Genomic DNA, 18,196 nt, shown 5'->3' on the forward strand with positions numbered 1-18,196 from the left:
AGGTCTTTAACTAACTTTAATCACCAGAAGCACTGCCAGTGAAGAGCAAATATGGGCACTCACACTGCATCCTGCACTTTTCAGGAGGTGCCACAGTTCTGGAGGAGTCAGGAGGTCCGCAGGTGAACATTATCATAGGGAAAAAGGAAAAGTCTCCCTGCGGATGCTAAGAAAGACGGAAACATTCTCTACATACATGTGGTTACAGCTTATCCACCAGCATCACAAAAACAAAGCTGAGTGGCTGTTTCCTACTTCCAGCTGTCACCTGTGGTCAAGACTTTTTGTGTGACAAATTTTCCTTTTGAAACTGTCTTTAGCATTCATTTTAATTTAATTTTATCTGAACTGTATTGTTGGGGTGACAAAGTACAGGGAAATTTGCTCTAGGCTTTACCTATTTCTTAATACAACCCTGAACCATCCCTCTCCCACCATGTGGCACTAATTGCTATTCTCATTGATCATGTCCAAAGCACTCTTTAGAACAAGCAAACTGACCTGCTTGGTGGCTCCCATATTCAATAAACGCACTTTCATCCTGCCTCCCACATGCCACCTTCATTCCGACAATTGGCCGTTCCTTTCTTTTCTGTCAATATACAACTTCCCTTTTTTCAAAACTTGTTTCAAAATCCAACTCCTCACGGAAACCCACCTTAATTAATCCCCCTTCAATGCCACTTCATTCTCTAGCTTCACAGAGCTGAGGTATAGTACTGACAGCCAGAGTAATTATTAATGATAATATCAACTATTTATTAAAATTTTGTCATGTGCCAGACATTATATATTTTACACGTAGTGTTCCTAATCCTCACACCCTGAGAAGTGAGTACTAATTATCCCTAATTTACAAATGAGGAAACTGAGGCTAGAGTGCCATGTTCAAGGTCACATGGCAACTAAGTGGTGAATCCAGGGTTCAAACCATGATTTAGCTGCCTGCTGAGCCCATGCTCCTTCTCTCACAGCAGACATTGCCCACGGTACTGCACTGAATTGATGGTAACTTCCCTTATAAGTCTCTCCCCCGTCCTCAACCACCATCACCAAAGAAAATGTATGTTCCTGTTGTATATCCTCAATATGCTTGTTGAATTAAGTTGAACAGCTTAAAGCCAGAAAACACATCTCCTATTTTTTTTTAATATATTCCATCCGTGTGCTCAGCACATAAGGTAATCATTAAATGTTAATGACTAAGCGAAATGGAACAAAATCAGTGTTGTGGTAGCCATTTTTAAGCTTTAAGAGTTTAAATGAGCAAGCCCGTACACAGCACCACAGCTGGGAGCGCCATATTGCCATTAAGCCAGAAGGTGGATTCACGGGATGGGAACATTGAAAACAGACACCACAAGAATGGTTAAGTCAGCTTTCCAAACCACTCTCTACAAGTAGCTACTGCTTTTCCCTCCATAATAATTTCACAATGATTAGCCTGCTAGATGAAAAATCCCAGGCAAAAACCTGAGTGTCAGAGGAGTTTAGAATAACCACTGCGTATTAAGCTAAGGTTGGAGGTGATGTGGACAGGCGGACTCATTCCCATCTAGCTGGTCAGAAATGTAAGAGAACTGCCATCAAGAATTCTATTATGGGCTTTATCTTTCAGAATAAATGCCCTTTTTAAAAACCATTAGATTTACGAAATCTAATCTCACATTCCAACACATATGGATATCAAAATGTGTATTTGGTGAAGAACAGTGTCTTATCAATTTCTGTTTCCTTTTGCTTTCTTTGCTCATAGCACAAAATTCTACTTTTTGCCAAAACCTTACTTTGTAGCTTTTTAACTTAATTAAATATATAGGCAATTACTGACACCATCTGTCTTCATAGAAAAAGAACAAGAAGTGACACAAAAGACTGGGACTCTGAAGGGAATATTTAGCAAACAAATTCTTCTAGCTCCACCACAGTAATATTTATTTTTAGGAGCCCTTACGTTATTTTAAATCATTTATGCTTTTTAGAAATAATGGATTTGAGCTATACTTAAAGTGTGGTGACTTTGGTATGATTTTTTTAAAGGAAATATCAAGCAATCCACTGCTTTTTCAGTAAAACAAAAACTTAAACATGCCATTGAACATCTGTTACTAGTACAGTCTAACACAGCACTTAAAATCCTTTAAAATCCCTGAAAACCTTTATAAAGTTGCATGAATCTTTTGCATAAATAGAACTGTTTTAACAATATGTATATTCCTTTAAACATATATTTTGCTTTCTTAAACATAAGATTCATTGTGTTGCCTAGCATTCTAAGCCCTTATAAATAAATAAATGAAATGGCTTCACTTTTTTGAGGGAGTCCGTCTTCCCCTATCATGCCACATTCCTAGCCCACTCTAGAATACTACTTATTTACGTTTGTTTTTTAAACCTTATCCAATTTCTTCACAAATGTCTTAATATGTAAATAATATCAAACCAACCCATTGAAACTTGACCAGGATAAGTCAGGAGCCAATACAAAATAAAAGTCCAAATAAAATACCAGAATTCCCCTCCTCCATGTCCTCCATGAGGAGAACACTGTCAGGAAATACAAAGGAATTATAGAGAAAAGAGTCACATGTGTCTCCAAGAAGAGCATGGAGTTGGCAGTTACCACCACGGAGGACAAATGGGTTCTTCTGAACTGAAAGTAGCAGGTTTTGAACCCTTTGTGTCAGCTACTAAGAGCCCTACCCTCCATAAGTAGAAGTGTGGATAATAAGAGGACAGCTCTAAAGAAGCGTAATATAAAAAAGACACTTTTCAAAGAAATAACTGTAAGACTTCTACTCATGTTAAAGACTCATGGTATACCAAAGAATGTGCTACCTCAGATTTGGGGTGAAAACATCAATATATTTATACTTTGTATTTTTAATTCACTTGTTGATGAAGGAAATATGAAGAAAGTGATTTCACAATTTTTTTTCCTACAAATTGCCTTGAAGATTGTATAAAATGCTTATCAAATACAAATAGAGCTAAAACTAAGAATTCACACTGATCTGCCATGACTTACGAGCCCTCTAGTGCATCCTCCTGAGAGTAAGCTGTATGTTAAGAATGAGTGCATTGCATTTCAGAAGAAGAGATGGGGAGAAGGAGGGAGGAGAGGAGGAAGGAAGAAAGGAAATACTTCCCTTAATGAGCTTGCTTCATTTGCTAGAAATTGAACTTAGGGACAAATGGTACCAGTCAGTCAAAGCAGCCTCTGGGGTGATGCTCAGAGGAGCAGAGGTCTAACAGAGCAGCCGAGCCCTGACAGGTAAGCCGGGACTGAAAACCACTTACTCAGGTGAAACTACAGGGTGATTTTCGGTTAGCAGCTACTCAACTGAAATTTTTCCCAGGGCCCTAAAACTCCACCCATATGTTTCTGGAAAGTGCCACAGGACTTCTATTGATCACAGGTAGGAACCTGGGCTTTTTGCCTACACTGAAGGACAATATTTCTCTGTCTTTGTATAGCTCTTTCATTATAGGCTCTCAGAGGGCTTTATAGACAAAAAAATAATAGGGAAGGCGAGGCAGAAAGGTGTTAAGTGGCTTGCCCAAAGTTCCACGGTAAATCACAGCCTTTCTCTGGCTTCAGAATCACCAAATAATTGGTGGAGCTTCTGGATGTGACTGCTGGCAGCATGGTGCTCTCTCACTTCTACCAAGCATTTGTTTCCCTTGCCAGGTAGAGGGTAATCTCCAAGATCAAGCACGAGAGGAAAACCTGCACTTCAGAGCCAGGCAAACTTGGGCCTTAATCCTAGCCCTGCCACTCAGGTGTGGAACTTGGGCAGGTTTCTGGGTTCTTTGGGCCTCCACTTCCACTTCTATAAAATGTAGGCGTTAATATCTACTTCACAAGGTTGTTGTGAGGATGACATGAGAAAATACCAGAGTGCCTTGTACATAACAGACCCTGAATGTACATTAATTTCCCTTCCTCTTTCCTTCCCTAAGTCTCCCTCCTACAGTCTGTCCTCCATGTGGTCAAATACACAGCTTTCTAAGTACTGCAGCCATCAACAAAGACACATATTGGCTTGATACGGTGCCATATCTTTCAAACACCAGAATCTGTAGACAATGAAGGCAAAGTCGTGGAATTCAGATTCATCTCTCAGATAACCAAATCCAAAATGTTCCATTACGGTAAACAGCCCTCTACCGTCATGAAATTAATCATGACTCATTGTATTACTGGATTAACTTGATGTCACTATGGAGGACATAGGGCTAGGGGGGCACCCCAAACCACAGAAGGTAGGCTGAGGCATTGGGAGGCCCTGGAAGGAGTAACAGGATGGAAGAAGGGAAGCAGACGTGTTTAAAACAAAGCTTTCCTTAAAAAACAAAATAAAAAAATTTAAAAAAAGCTTTCCTTTAGTCACATGCCCAATTGCCTCTCTTCTGGATTTGACCACACCCAGCCCCACTCAGTACAGGAGCTGATACAAAGTGAAAGCCTGCAGCAGGCAGTCAGAGGAAGTGTACTGCCAGTCACAGAAAAGTGACACTGCATCCCCAGACCTAACTGAGTCTTCTTGACAAATGCTAATATATTATCCCTTCCAGCCCATGACTGCTTATTGAGTTCCAGGTAATAACTCTTGCTGAGTGCTAGTTTGCTTTCGTGCATAAAGCAAGTATTTTTTACCCACATATGGAGAAGCTTTCTGAAGTGTAGACTTGAAGAATACCTAGAATAAATTCAGAGGGCAGTCTGGGAGGTGGTTTATCACAGTCTCCGTAATTCAGTCATGATTTACACATGCAGCTAGATTCAAACCAGTGGACATACCAATTGTGGATGCATCCTCCCTAGAATGGGTCTCCTGGAGACTGGAGTGTGTGTGTGGTGGGGGAGGGCAGCTTTATTGAGATATCATATACATAAAACTCACTCTTTTAAAGTGTACAGTTCAGTGGCTTTTAGTATATTCACAGAGTTATACAGCCATAATTATCTAAATTTTCATAAATTTTAGACCATTTCCTTTACTCTATAAGCACTGTCCATACCCTCTTCCTTCCAGCCACTGAAAACCACTTTCTGCTTCTATGGATTTCCCTGTTCTTGACATTTCATATAAATGGGATCATACAGTAGGTGTTCTTTTGTGACTGGCTTCTTTCACTTAACAGAATATTTTCAAGGTCCATCCATGTTTAAGCATTTATCAGTGCTCTGTTCCTTTAAATGGCTGAGTAATATCCCAGTGTATGGATAGACCACATTTTGTTTATCCACTCATCAGTTGATGGACATTTGCGTTGCTTCCCCTCATGATTACGAATCATGTTGTTATGAACATTCATGCACAAGTTTTTGTGTAAACATGTTTTCATTTCTCTTGCTTGTGTACCTAGGCGTAGAATTGATGGGTCATATGATAACTCTACATCAACTCTTTGAGAAACTGCCAAAGTGTTTTTTCAAAGTGGCTGTACCATTTTACAATCTTACTAGCAATGCTTGAAGGTTCCTATTTCTCCATATCTTTGCCCACATTTGTTATTGTCTTTTTTATTTCAGCCATCTTTGTAGGTTTGAAGTGGTATCTTTCCTTTCTGTGTTTTAAAGGGAAGATTTATTTCGCTTACTCATCAAGAGTGCTGTGCTAGGCATGCAGGATTCAGATATGAATCAGAGGGCCCTGCTGTCAGTCTGATTCTCCTCTCTAGAAATTTTGCAAATGTAAACAGACTTGCCTTGGACTTGAAATCAAGAGTTCTGAGCTCTGGTCTCTTCCCCTCTTGGAGTCTTGTGCCTGGAGATTGAGGAGACTGGACAAGATCACCTCCAAGGCGACAGCGCATGTTTCTTGCCCACCAGCATTGTTCTTTATAAAACATTATGGTTTACTGGAGCTGTCAAGGAAAATAGGAGGGAAAGGCAAACTCTGCTGCCAACTCATTGCACTGATGGGGCCACTGCTACATGCACACCCCCACCTCACTTTGCAAGACAGCCTTCCGTGTCCACAAGGACTGGGAACAGGAATGCTCCTCAATAGGAGCTCCAGAACAACAGCTTTCTGCCTTGAAAATCCACACAAAAGCCTTCTGGAGATCATTTGCAACAATTTTAAAAGAGTACTTCTCAATAAAGCAAATCATTCACCAGTTCTGACATTTACAGCATGAAAATTGAAGAATAACTATCTACAGCATGGGATTATTATATTGAACGGGCATGGAAGAAGCATATATAATTACTAGTCCTAGAAACCTATAACAGGTTATAAAAATTGGGCTTTCATGTTTATTATAGCTTACTGCTTAATGTCAAAATAAGAAAATGGCCTTCCAAAAGTTCATTATCAAAAAAGTGAGGAAATACTTAAAAGGAAAAAAGAAATGAGTATGTAATTCTGTACCTTGAGAATACAAACAATATCAGTTTAGGCCATCAATCTCGAAAGTAATAGAGAATCATAAATTTGTAGAGGTAGTGGAAGAAGCTTAGAAAAGGAAGCAGAGAAGGCAAGGGTATGTTAAAAATTTTGTGATTTTTTTTACAAAAGTGGGAAACATAAATACAGCTGCTGATAGTGCAGGCTTAAATTTCAATATTTTCCATTTTAGATCCCAAAATTAATTTTGAATATAGTTCCTACACATCCTGAAAGAATTTCCAAAGTCACAGAGAAGCTTCTGGCACTATAAAGAAATTGGACTATGAATACTGGTAATTAGGTGTCATGGAAAGAGTTGGAGCAGGAGTCAGGAAAATTGATTCCAGCTCTTCCCCTAATTGTGGGACCTGAGCAAGTCAGTTCACCTCTGAGTCCTCGGCCATAAAATGAGGAATTGAGAAAGATGAATGTCATTTTAGGTCTGCAGGACAGGACTGTTTAAATAGACCCCTTTGGGCCCTGAATATTTTCAGTTTTAGAGATCCCGTTACCCTACATCACATCAAATATATAAATGCACTCTTGTGGAATGTGACAGAGACATAATTGTGTAAAAGAGTTGCGTTGTGTTTAACTGACATGTCAATTTTGTTGATATTTTTATAGCACTGTTATTTGATAGTTTTATTTTCATATTTGGGGGCCAGTAACTACCCCCCCACACCAGAATCCAAATATTTTTAAGGTCTTTGAAAATCATGGAGGCTCTAGGCATGGTGGACTACTGGGCCCTGAGTGCTAAATGGCATGGCCCAGATTTTTTGCTGCCTTTGGTCCCATGAACGCCAAAGGCCCAATATTAAGGTACCATCCAGGGTGGGTAGGAGAGAGAATGGATACTCTAGTTGCTCAGAGACAGCCTTGTGGAGTTGTGATTTAAATCGTGCCCAAAAGCTGCTGCATAGCACAGGAAGATCAACTCAGTGCTTGGTGATGACTTAGAGGGGTGAGATAGGGAGGGCAGGAAGAGAGGCTATGGGGATATATGTATAAATACAGCTGAGTACAGCGGAAACTGGCACAACATTGTAAAGCAATTATACTCCAATAATCTGAAGAAAAAAAAATCATGGCCAAAAGGATGGATAGGATTAATAGAGACAGAGGGGAAGGCCTCCAGGATGAATACTAGGAGTCTCAACTGTTGATCAGGGCCCAGAGTGACTGCTCCATCCCGCAGTAGCTGCAGTTCTTCACCTCTCTGGGAGGCTGGGCCATCCCAGAAGCCGCCACTAGGTGGCAACATGCCAAGAGGCTGCAGTCCCCTCTGCCTATCTATTGAAAGTTTTATGTAATACAAACCATTCTTACCAAATAATATAATCACATTAATATTTTCCTAAATAAAAATTCTTACAGTGCAGTGTATCACCTTCCTTAAAATTAAGTATCAGGTGTGTTATTTACCACAATGGAGAATTTGATCTGTCTGGTGATTTAGTGATCAAAATGGGAAGAGATCTCATTTAGAAACTGCTTAAGAAAGTATGTTCTCTGTATGATAGCCAGGATTTTTAAACAGCATCTGAGAAGATTTAAGTGTGAACCCTATCTCTGAGAATCAGGCCAGAATACCAAAGTCAAGAGCCAAGCAAATGAGTTCTTACTCCTGCCCCAGACTCTGCTCCTGGCAGTCTCACAGGAAACAAATACAAACGAGACTTGTTTCTGCCAGACCCCACAATAACAGTCTCACACAAGATCTCATGTAGCCACTGGATCTTTACAACAGCCCTCAGAGATAGCGACCGTTTGTCTGTGTTAACAGACGAAGAAACTGAGGCCCAGAGAGGGGAAGAAAGTTAAGATCACAGAGACAGTAAGTGGCGAGGCCAGCACTCCCTCCCAGTGAGGTCCTATAACTCCGGCCCAGTGCTCTTTCCATCCACTAAAGACATTTGCCTCCCTCAAGGCACCAGCCTCTCTAGTCCCTATCGCCCTCAAGCTACCATCACTTCTTTTCCCTACCAAGCTGCCCTTCTCAGCCTTATTTCATTTTGACCTAAACCTGGTGAGAAGCATGTCATCTGGGGGAAGGCCTCATGTCCTACAGACCTTGCCTCTCCCCAACCAAAGAGAGCCTTGAGCACAAGGCCCAAAAGTAACAGCAGAGAAAAAGATGCCTCCCTATAGGGACTGATTCTGCTTTATCTCCCAACCCAGCCAAGGATATCCTCCTGATTTTACAGCTGAGAAAGGAGAAAAGGTGCCTGAGATCCCATCCCATCCTCTAGAACACTGTTCAACAAAGGCACCTGACACTTAACACATCCAAACCTGAAGTCTTAATTTATCCTTTGAACTATTCCTCTAGCAATCTGTCCCACACAGTACATGGTGATTCCACCCTTCCATTTTTTCAGGGCAAAAGTCTTGGAAACATCCTTGACTCCTCTCTTTCTCTCACACCTGCATCCAACCCATCAATAAGTCCTTTAGGTTCTAGTTTTGAAATGTATCTATAATATGACCACTTCTCCCACCCTCTACTATTACTGTGCTGGACCACCCACTATCATCTCTCACCCGTACTACTGCAAAGAGCCTCGTCACTGACCTCACTGTTTCCATCCTTGTCCCCTCGTGGTCTCTTCTCCCCACTACAACCAGGGTAACCCTTTAAAAATATGTTATATCATGTCACTCCTCTGCTTAGCACCCTCCAATGGATTCCCAGCCTTCACAGTTGTAAGTAGGAAATAAGCCTTCAGCTCTGTATTTAGCCAAACCAGTAAGGACAGAGGGAACCTTGGCTACCCATGGCTATATTACCCAGTCAGCAGAGAGCTGGGCAGGTGGCCTGGTCTCCACAGCTTAGGCATAGCTGTGGGTCTGACTGAGGGTTTGGTCTTGCTCTAGAAAGAATCAAGTGATCGAATGATGGATTTCCTATCATGTTCAGACTGTGAATAAAGACATGAATGTGGGCAGGGAGGTGATACACACATCCTGCAGCCACGACAGGCTGCTGAGGAGGGTGGGCTGTATATCACATGCTGCTCTAAAGGCCTGATACCACCTCCGTGGTGGGTGAATTCTCCGTGCTGCGTCTCTCGGTAGCATTAGTTGGAGGATTTACCTTTTAAGAAAATTCCACACCAGCAACATAGATGGACCTGGGGGTTGTTATGCTTAGTGAAAAAAGAGAAAGGCAAATGCTGTTTGTTATCACTTATATGTGGAATCTAAAATAATAAAACAAACTAGTGAATATAACCAAAAGGAAACAGGCTCACAGATATAGAGAGCAAACTAGTGGTTACCAGTGGGGAGAGGGTCAGAGAGAGGGGCGAGATAGGGGTAAGGGATTAAGAGGTACAAACTATTATGTATAAAATAAATAAGCTACAAGACTATACTGTACAGCACAGGGAATATAGTCAATATTTTATAATAACTTTAAACGGAGTATAATCTGTAAAAATACTGAATTGGTGTTGTACACCTTAAAATAACATAATATTGTAAATCACCTATACTTCAATTTAAAAATTCAAATTTAAAAAAAAACCATGAGGACGTCCCTGGTGGCAGAGTGGTTAAGAAGCTGCCTGCCAATGCAGGGGACGCAAGTTTGATCTCTGGTCCAGGAAGATCCCACATGCCATGAAGCAACTAAGCCCATGCGCCACAACTACTGAGCCTGTGTTCTAGAGCCCAGAAGCCACAACTGCTGAGCCCACATGCTGAAACTACTGAAGCCCATACACCTAGAGGCCATGCTCCACAACAAGAGAAGTCACCACAATGAAAAGCCCACGCACACAACAGAGAGTAGCCCCCAGTCGCCACAACTAGAGAAAGCCCGCGCGAAGCAATGAAGACCCAACACAGCCATAAATAAATAAATAAACAAACAAATAAACAAACCATTAAAAATTCATTAAAAAATAAATAAATAAAAATTAAAGAACTATGAATATCCTGAACCTACTGATTATTTTTCCAAATTTATTATCAGAATGAAAGGTTCTAAATAAAAATCTTCAAATAAAAAAAATTCTACACGAGCTTAGAAATCTTCACAATTCCCAATTAGCCTCATAGATACATCTAGAGGCAACTGAGGGAGGGTCCACCAGGACTATTATCCCCAGTGATTAGGCAAGGAAAGTGGCCCAGAGAGGTGACTTGCTGAGAGTCACGAATATTTGTCTTAGACCCTAGTACCAAGAGTAGGGCCTTTAGCAAGTCACTTATCCTGTCTGGAGCATCAGATTCTTCTCCTTACAAATAAAGAAGAAGAAAAGAAAACCTAGAGATGGGTCTACAAAACATCCAGGACTCTGACAGCTCTGAAATTCTATGATTCTTCAACAAATGTTATTTGATCTATAAATTAGTCCCTCAGTTCCATTCCTACCCCAATGCCCATAGGAGAAGATTGGCAAGACCAAAATCTTTGCTACTTTATTTGCCCTTGGAGATAGTCACAGAATGTAGGGCCTGAGCACATCTGCCCACATCTATATCCTCTGCCACCCATCCATCCTGCCTGTCACAGGAAAGAGGCAGAAGCAGCAGGGGTGAGCAGGCGGCCTCCATCTGCCTGAAACACCTAAGGCAAAAAGAGCTTAATACCAGGACCCTGTCTCCCACACCTCCCCACACAGAAGTGTGTTATTACCATTTCATCCCAAAGCTTGCAGCCTAAGTAGGACCCAGAGCCTTGGAACTGAACAATTCTGGGCAAGCTCACCTCTGCCTGACTCTGTCTTCAGTACTCACATTCTTGTTTAAAAGCAATGAGGTTGCTGCAGTTTCTTGGTTTGTCTTCTGCCCTGTGTTTTGTGCACCTTGTCCCAGGTCTCCCAACATAGATGTAGTGAGGACTGCATCCAGCCCAGAGCCGGTCAGGGAGAGGAGATCTGGGCCTCTGCAGCACTTCTCCCCACCCCACCCCACCCCTACTGGCCCCGCCCCTGACTGAAGATGCAATGGACTTTTTTTGCAACCAATTAAATTAGAAATAGAATGTAAGGCACAAATATAAGCCACATGGGTAATTTCTAATTTTCTAGTAGCCTCATTTTAAAATGTAACCCCAAAAAATTAATGAAAATAATTTTAATACATAATGTGTTTTATTTAACCCAACATAACTAGAATAGTACCATTTCAACATGTAATCTGTATAAAATATTAATTTCACACTCTTTTTACCTTCTCATTCTTCAAAATCTGGTGTGAATTTTACTTTTATAGCACATCTCAATTTGAACCAACCACATTTCAAGTGCTCAATAGGTACATATGACCAGTGGCTACCATATTAAATAGTGCAGATCTAGAATATACATGAGAGCCTATATATAATTTTACTTACCATAAATATGCTAACGTTAAAGTTTTGTTATATTCTCATCTAGCCTTTTCTAGATATAATATTTTTACAAAGTTGAAGTCATATTGCTCATATGACTTTATATCCTTCTCTTGCTGCTTTGTGTATCTTCCTACATCATCAAAAGTTAGTCACCTTTCTGCTTTCGGCTCAGAGGAGGCCAAGGTGCAATTTTCTTCGATTGTCCTGAATCCGGGTTCACCCGACACCAGCTGCCTCCATCATGCCGCCTAAGTTCAACCCCAACGGGATCAAAGTTGTGTACCTGAGGTGCACTGGTGGGGAAGTCGGTGCCACATCTGCCCTGGCCCCCAAGATCAGCCCCCTGGGTCTGTCTCCAGAAAAGGTTGGTGATGACATCACCAAGGCAACTGGTGACTGGAAGGGTCTGAGGATTACAGTGAAACTGACCATTCAGAATAGACAGGCCCAGATTGAGGTGGTACCTTCTGCCTCTGCCCTGATCATCAAAGCCCTCAAAGAACTGCCAAGAGACAGAAAGAAGCAGAAAAGCATTAAGCACAGTGGAAACATCACTTTTGATGAAATTGTCAACATTGCCCGACAGATGCGGCATCGATCTTTAGCTGGAGAACTCTCTGGAACCATTAAAGAGATCCTGGGGACCGCCCAGTCTGTGGGCTGCAATGTTAATGGCCGCCACCCTCACCACATCATAGATGACATCAACAGTGGTGCGGTGGAATGCCCAGCTAGTTAAGAACTGCAAAGAAAAATAATATAGGGTTATCTGACAACCAACAACAACAACAACAAAAGTTAGTCACAATCATTGTCTTTAACGATAATATCATAGATTCTCCCATCACTTGGATATGTCATAATCTCCTTAACCAATGCCCAAATGTTAGACAGCTGCAATTTTTCAACTTTACAAGTAATGCTGAGATGAAGATTTTTGTGTTGCTCATGCTTCTTAAGGCCTTGATGTAAATCTCCTTAGTGTTCTAGCCGTTTTTAACAAAATGGATTTTGAATATCATTAATCAGTCAAACAACTATCAACAAGTGCTTTATGACTAGGAGCTGAGACACCTTGGTTTCTTGTCCCATACCTTTGATATGGTTCTGAAACCCAGGGCAAACCACTTTGCTTCTCACACTAGAGTTGCTCTATTTATAAAATAAACCAATTGTATTTGATGATTTTTAAGGGTCTTTACAGCGCTACCCTTCATTGGGGTTTTTCCCTCAACCTCACATATAATCAATTAACCTGTCAATTGGTCAAGTCATTTCAAGTCCTACAAGTCATGTCAAAGCCACTTTCTAAACATTAAAAATATATCCACTTCTCTCAGTACTTCCCTGGTGGTCCAGCGGTTAAGACTCCACGCTCCCAATATAGGGGGCCCGAGTTCAATCCCTGGTCAGGAAACTAGATCCCACATGCGTGCCACAACTAAAGATCCCACATGTCGCAACTAATACCCAGCACAGCCAAATAAATAAATAAACATTTTTTTAAATAAATAAAAAATAAAATATATCCACTTCTCTCCATCCCCAGTTGTAGGGTCTTTCTATGTACATCACTGCTCATCTAAATTGTGATGCAGAGAGAGATTAGGTTCTAAAGGTAACAGCGAAATCCAAAATCAAGAAAAGGATTAAATGAGATATGGTGTGAAAGCCTGAGGCTGGCACAGAGGAGATGCTCAATGAATATTTGCTGCATTTGAATCTGAAACCAGCTTCAAGAGACCGTGTCCCTGAAAGGTTGTGAAACATCAGAAGTGAGACATCAGAGGTGCTGCTGTGCCCTGCTGGGAGCCAGTCTGCCCCAGACACTGGGTGCTGTCAGAAGACAAAGACTCAGCAGCTTCCCCTACAGGGCTGACAGTCTAGAGGGGGAAATAGGAACCCCTGTCCGCAAAACAAAGATGCCTCAGGCGGTGTCTTCAATGGAAAAACCAGATGGAGAACAGAACAATTATCTGAGCGATTCAGGCAAGCCTGCTGTTGAGGAAAAGGCTTAAAGAAATTTGTTCTATTTCCTTTGTGAACCAAGGAGTTAGGGAAGCCTGGGGTAGCAAAAATACTTCGGGTCTACAAAAAGACCAGAGTTCTGGCCTACGCTCTATGATTTTAGGCAAACCATGAAGCCACTTTTTGATCTCACTATCCTCATGGGTCAAATGATAGAGATAGAGTAATACCAACCTTGTTCAGACCTAACCACTGACTGGATTGAGCTGTGAGGTTGAACACAATGATTATGAATGGGGAAAACAGCCATTAAATGAGGCAATCCAATAGCTACAATAGGCAACTGAAAATGTGTCTCTTAAGATTCGACTCCTCTTAAAGGAAAGGTTTAGTAATAATAACATCTGTGTTGAACTTCACGTAAGAGAATTTTATGTGCGTTTATTCTGTTTTCAAAACCCATTGTGGTAGGTATGATCATGTGTGCCCTTTACACTTAAGGATACTGAGACTGAGAGAGCTTAAAAAACCATTCAAGTTTGCACTATTTGCAAGGGCCAGATTCAAGCTCTCCAACTCCTTAGTGCTCAGTCCCCCGACTCTGTGTTGCCTTGCCACTGAAATCCTCATGGCCAAAACATTAATATTATTAATATTCATAATGTTTGTTGTATGCATTTCCCTTTGATCAAGGACACTGAAACATCAAAACAGAAGCTCTGCAGGAAAACGCCCGACATGTAAGAACAGCAAGTTCACTTTCTCATATTAAGGAAAAGTAGCTGTCCCCATCTGATTTGCATTTTATGCCATACAGCAGGAAATATTTAGGTTGACAAATAGGATATTTACAACTGCAACAGATACTTGGCAGTTAGTTTTTAACAATTGTTGCAAATGTGATTTATTTGCTATTATAAAAGGGCATTACTGTGCGAATATGACTCCTGAAATTAGCTGCAGTTTAGCAAGGGGCCTTGACAGCCTGACCTCTTAATATCCTTATAATGATGCCATTTACATTCAATGCTTACTCAAGTCACTCACTGCTAGATTTGTTTGCAAGGAGTCCACTCTAGGGCAGATGTATTATGTATTTTAACATACCGAGTTGGTGCGTGGGGCACATGTAGGCCTTCTAAGGGGAGAAACTGTTTAATCAAGTCTTCATGAAAATGTGTTAGTTTCCAACTTCCTACAGTGAAAATGCATTACTGCTAATTACAGCATACTCCAGAAACACAATACTTCATGTTTTCTCCACAAGACATTTCTATGACGTGGATATATTAAACAAGAACATGTTTTGATCCTCCGCAGCTTTAGCTTTTAGTGTGCCTGGGAAACTGGTCCAGGGTAAGAATTGGCTGGGCCAGCATCAATGCCATCTCCTCCAGCAGGGAAAGGGTGGAGGGTGGACTTGGTGCCAGGCAGAACTGGATTCAAATCCCAGCACCACCAATTCCTAGCTGTGTGGATATGGCTACCTCTATGAACCTCTGTTTCTTTATCAGTAATATGGAACTGTCATTTTTAGGGTTATTATAAAGATCTGAGATGTTTATGAAGCACCTGGCATGCTGTGGGGACACATGGGAACCAGTCATGTTTGTGTTGCTTGTCAAAGCTCAGATGTTACCTTCTCCAAGATGCGGCCCTGACTTCACTGGACAAACTCAGTCTGTCCATTCTTTCTGCTTTGGCAGTACTTTGTTCCACCCCCTTATTATATCAAGTATTCATTGTGTTGTAATTAATTGAATGTGATTCTACCTGTCCAGCCTTTTCAATGTGTCTCTTTACCTCTTACACTTGGATAACTAGCACAATAACATGCCTTTAGCATTGAACTGAGGAGGATTCTGGAGTGCTTCTGGATTCAGTGTAGGGGTGAGGAGTGACAAGAGAATTAAGGATGGTCTGCCACAGGAGAGGGGAGAGGGTAGCATATGACCCACTTTGCCATCGGCAGTTTAGCACATAGTGGATTCTCAGTTAAGTATCTGTCAAAGGAGTTAATGGACATTACTCAATTATCTAGTAGCTTAGAGTATCTTATTGCTTATATATGTCTATTTATAAAGCATTTTAATTTCTATTGCATCATAGTATCCTTCTAATTACCCTGGGATTCAGCTAGGGTGGATGCTATCATTGTTTCCTGGTTAAGGATACTGTGACATCACAGGGTGGGTAAAGTGACTTAACTGCACTCTTAAGGTAAAAATAGTGGTAGAGCTAAGGCTTATTAGGCCAAGCCTAAGTTTCCCCTAAGAATCATGTTGAGATTCCCAGAGAAGCCAGCACTGCTTTTTCTGAAGCCAGGGCAAACTGCCCTCTTCTAATATTTACTCACTCTTTCCCTCCTCTGTTTGCTCCGCTTTAACTCCCCATCCCCTAGAGTTCCCAGTCAGCTTCATTTCTCAGTAGAAGGCACTGCACTGGCCACTTTAGAAGTGGCAAACCACAGGCAGAAAAATCAAAGTGCACATGAGCCCTTTGGAACCAGGCCCCTCCATCAGATTATCCTGGCCAGGCATTTCCAATTATGTAACTTCCCATAAGAACCCTGAGTCTTCTGATGAGAATCAGACTGGAGACTATCCTTCAGCTGAATGAAGGAGCAACAGAAGGAAAACATCTTCTCCGTTAAGTTACATGTTCACTGGTGTAGTTGGATCTGGTGTGGTTCGGGGTAGTCAGGGGTGGTGGGGGCTTTCTCTCCTGGTGGCTGATCGCACCCTCACTTCTACGGCTCCTGTTCTACTTAGGTGTGGGCAACAGGCCTCAACCTCTCATACAGTGACCAGCTGGCCCTGACGCAGCTCACCTTATACTTGACCAATGGCCACCTGGACTGCAGTTTGAGCACCCTTAAAGTGCCCCGCTTTGTTCCCAAGAAAGACAAGAAAATGAGCCACCTAAACCCAGAGGAAATGCCGGTAAGTGACCGATGCTTCCTGATTCTCCTCAGTGTCAGCAATACTCATCCACCATTTACTGAGCTCTGGTTGTGTGCCAGGCTCTATGAGTCCAGAGAGACGAAAGAATCTCAGGCAAGTCTTTTAACCTCTGGAAATGGGCTTCTGGTGTATGAATGCAGGAGAGGGAGGTGGCATCCAGAAACGGGAAGCACTATGTGGAAGGACGAAAGGGCAGGGGGCTTTCCAGGGCTGGATGTTTGGGTGTTCCCCTCTGTTCCCTTCTGAACTCGATTCCCGGGGCAAGTACATCTACAGCCACTGCTTCAATACCAGAAGCTTCTAACAAAACCCATATTTTTCTAGCCCCGATCACTTTTTTGAGCCTCAGACTCCTAGATTCAATATTCAACAGAATGTCTCAGAGTCCTCAGGGCCAAACGACCCAAAACTGCACTTATCGTCTCTCCTGCCCTATACCTCCTCCTGGTGGTCAGGCCAGAAGCTGATCAGTCACCCTGTATATAACCCCACACCCAGTCAGCATCCAGCTCATGTTGATGCTAGCTGCTGAAATACCTCAACTCTGACCCCTGCTCTCCCTCTCAGATACTGCCTTCATTTCAGCTTTCATGGTTTCACACTAGTGATACAACCGCGTCTCACAGAGATGCCCTGCCTCCTGGCAAGATGGTCAAGACCAAGAGTGAATCTGAGCATGTTGCTACCCTACTTGTGATTTTGAAATGACTCCTGTCATCATCAGGAAAATCTCAGCTTCTAAGCTTGCTTAATGAGGTCCCTTACGATCTGTGGCCCAATCCCCCATCTCATCACTAGCACATCTCCTGGGGGCTGGAGGCAGTAGTCCTGGGACTGGTTGAGACTTACCAACCTCAGGACCCTGGGTAACAAAGGGTAAAATTCCGTGGGGACAGTGGGCTAGGTTGGTCCTGGGGAAGGAGAGCAAAGGTCAAGAGGACCAGATGGCCCTTCCTGTAGGTGGGATATGAGAGCAAATTGGGGCTCAAGCCACAGCTGCTCTGACAATGCCAGAGGGTTTCCTCTGCCTTCTTTTGCAACAGTGGGCTTCGTGTCCTTTTTGCAAATGAAGCTCCATTTGAGATCCAAATATGTCAAGCAGATAAAAGAAGAATGCCAGTGGTTAATAGGACCCCCACAATAGTGCCCTAGAGATATCTTTTCAGAGCAATATCTCCTGCCTCTCTGTTGAGTCTCTTTGGATCCAAGAGACACCTCTGGATTTTAAGAACCCTTGTTTAACTCTGCCCAGGATCCCCACCTCACCTTCCTTGGCAGAAACTTAGTGTACACTTGGAAGGGTAGCCTGGAGAGGGTGCCAGATATCTTGGGGGGCTTGAGCGGCAGCCTCCTTCTCCTCCTCAATCCACTTGTCCCGTGAGGTACCCTTGTTCACGGGAATACCTTAGATCCCTTTGCTTATTAAGAAGAGAAGCAGAGTTAGACTAGGGATGAGAAACAGACCTCTTTTAATTAGGTCCCAGGACCCTGCTAGGAATCTCCCAGGTTTGGTCCCA

The 18,196-nt window shown here is 42.2% G+C and overlaps 2 protein-coding genes across 2 annotated transcripts in view; both read left to right on the forward strand.

Annotated features, from left to right (window-relative positions):
* The window catches only part of IQCH (IQ motif containing H), a 94,544-nt gene that overhangs the window by 57,992 nt on the left and 18,356 nt on the right, over window positions 1-18,196 (forward strand). Inside the window, exon 8 of the mRNA XM_057724877.1 lies at window positions 16,488-16,658. Within this exon, the coding sequence (XP_057580860.1) occupies window positions 16,488-16,658 (171 nt within the window). The remainder of the gene's footprint in view (window positions 1-16,487; window positions 16,659-18,196) is intronic.
* On the forward strand, window positions 11,975-12,487 carry LOC130846563 (60S ribosomal protein L12-like). Its single transcript, XM_057724881.1, has one exon. The coding sequence runs from the start codon at window positions 11,990-11,992 to the stop codon at window positions 12,485-12,487; it is 498 nt and encodes a 165-aa protein (XP_057580864.1). The 5' UTR covers window positions 11,975-11,989.

The sequence above is a fragment of the Hippopotamus amphibius genome, chromosome 2 (assembly GCF_030028045.1).
Source record: "Hippopotamus amphibius kiboko isolate mHipAmp2 chromosome 2, mHipAmp2.hap2, whole genome shotgun sequence".
Classification (NCBI taxonomy): Eukaryota; Metazoa; Chordata; class Mammalia; order Artiodactyla; family Hippopotamidae; genus Hippopotamus; species Hippopotamus amphibius.

What these genes read in the sequence shown, in the direction of transcription:
- LOC130846563 (XM_057724881.1), top strand. Translation starts at nt 11,990, where the DNA reads ATGCCGCCTAAGTTCAACCCCAACGGGATCAAAGTTGTGTACCTGAGG.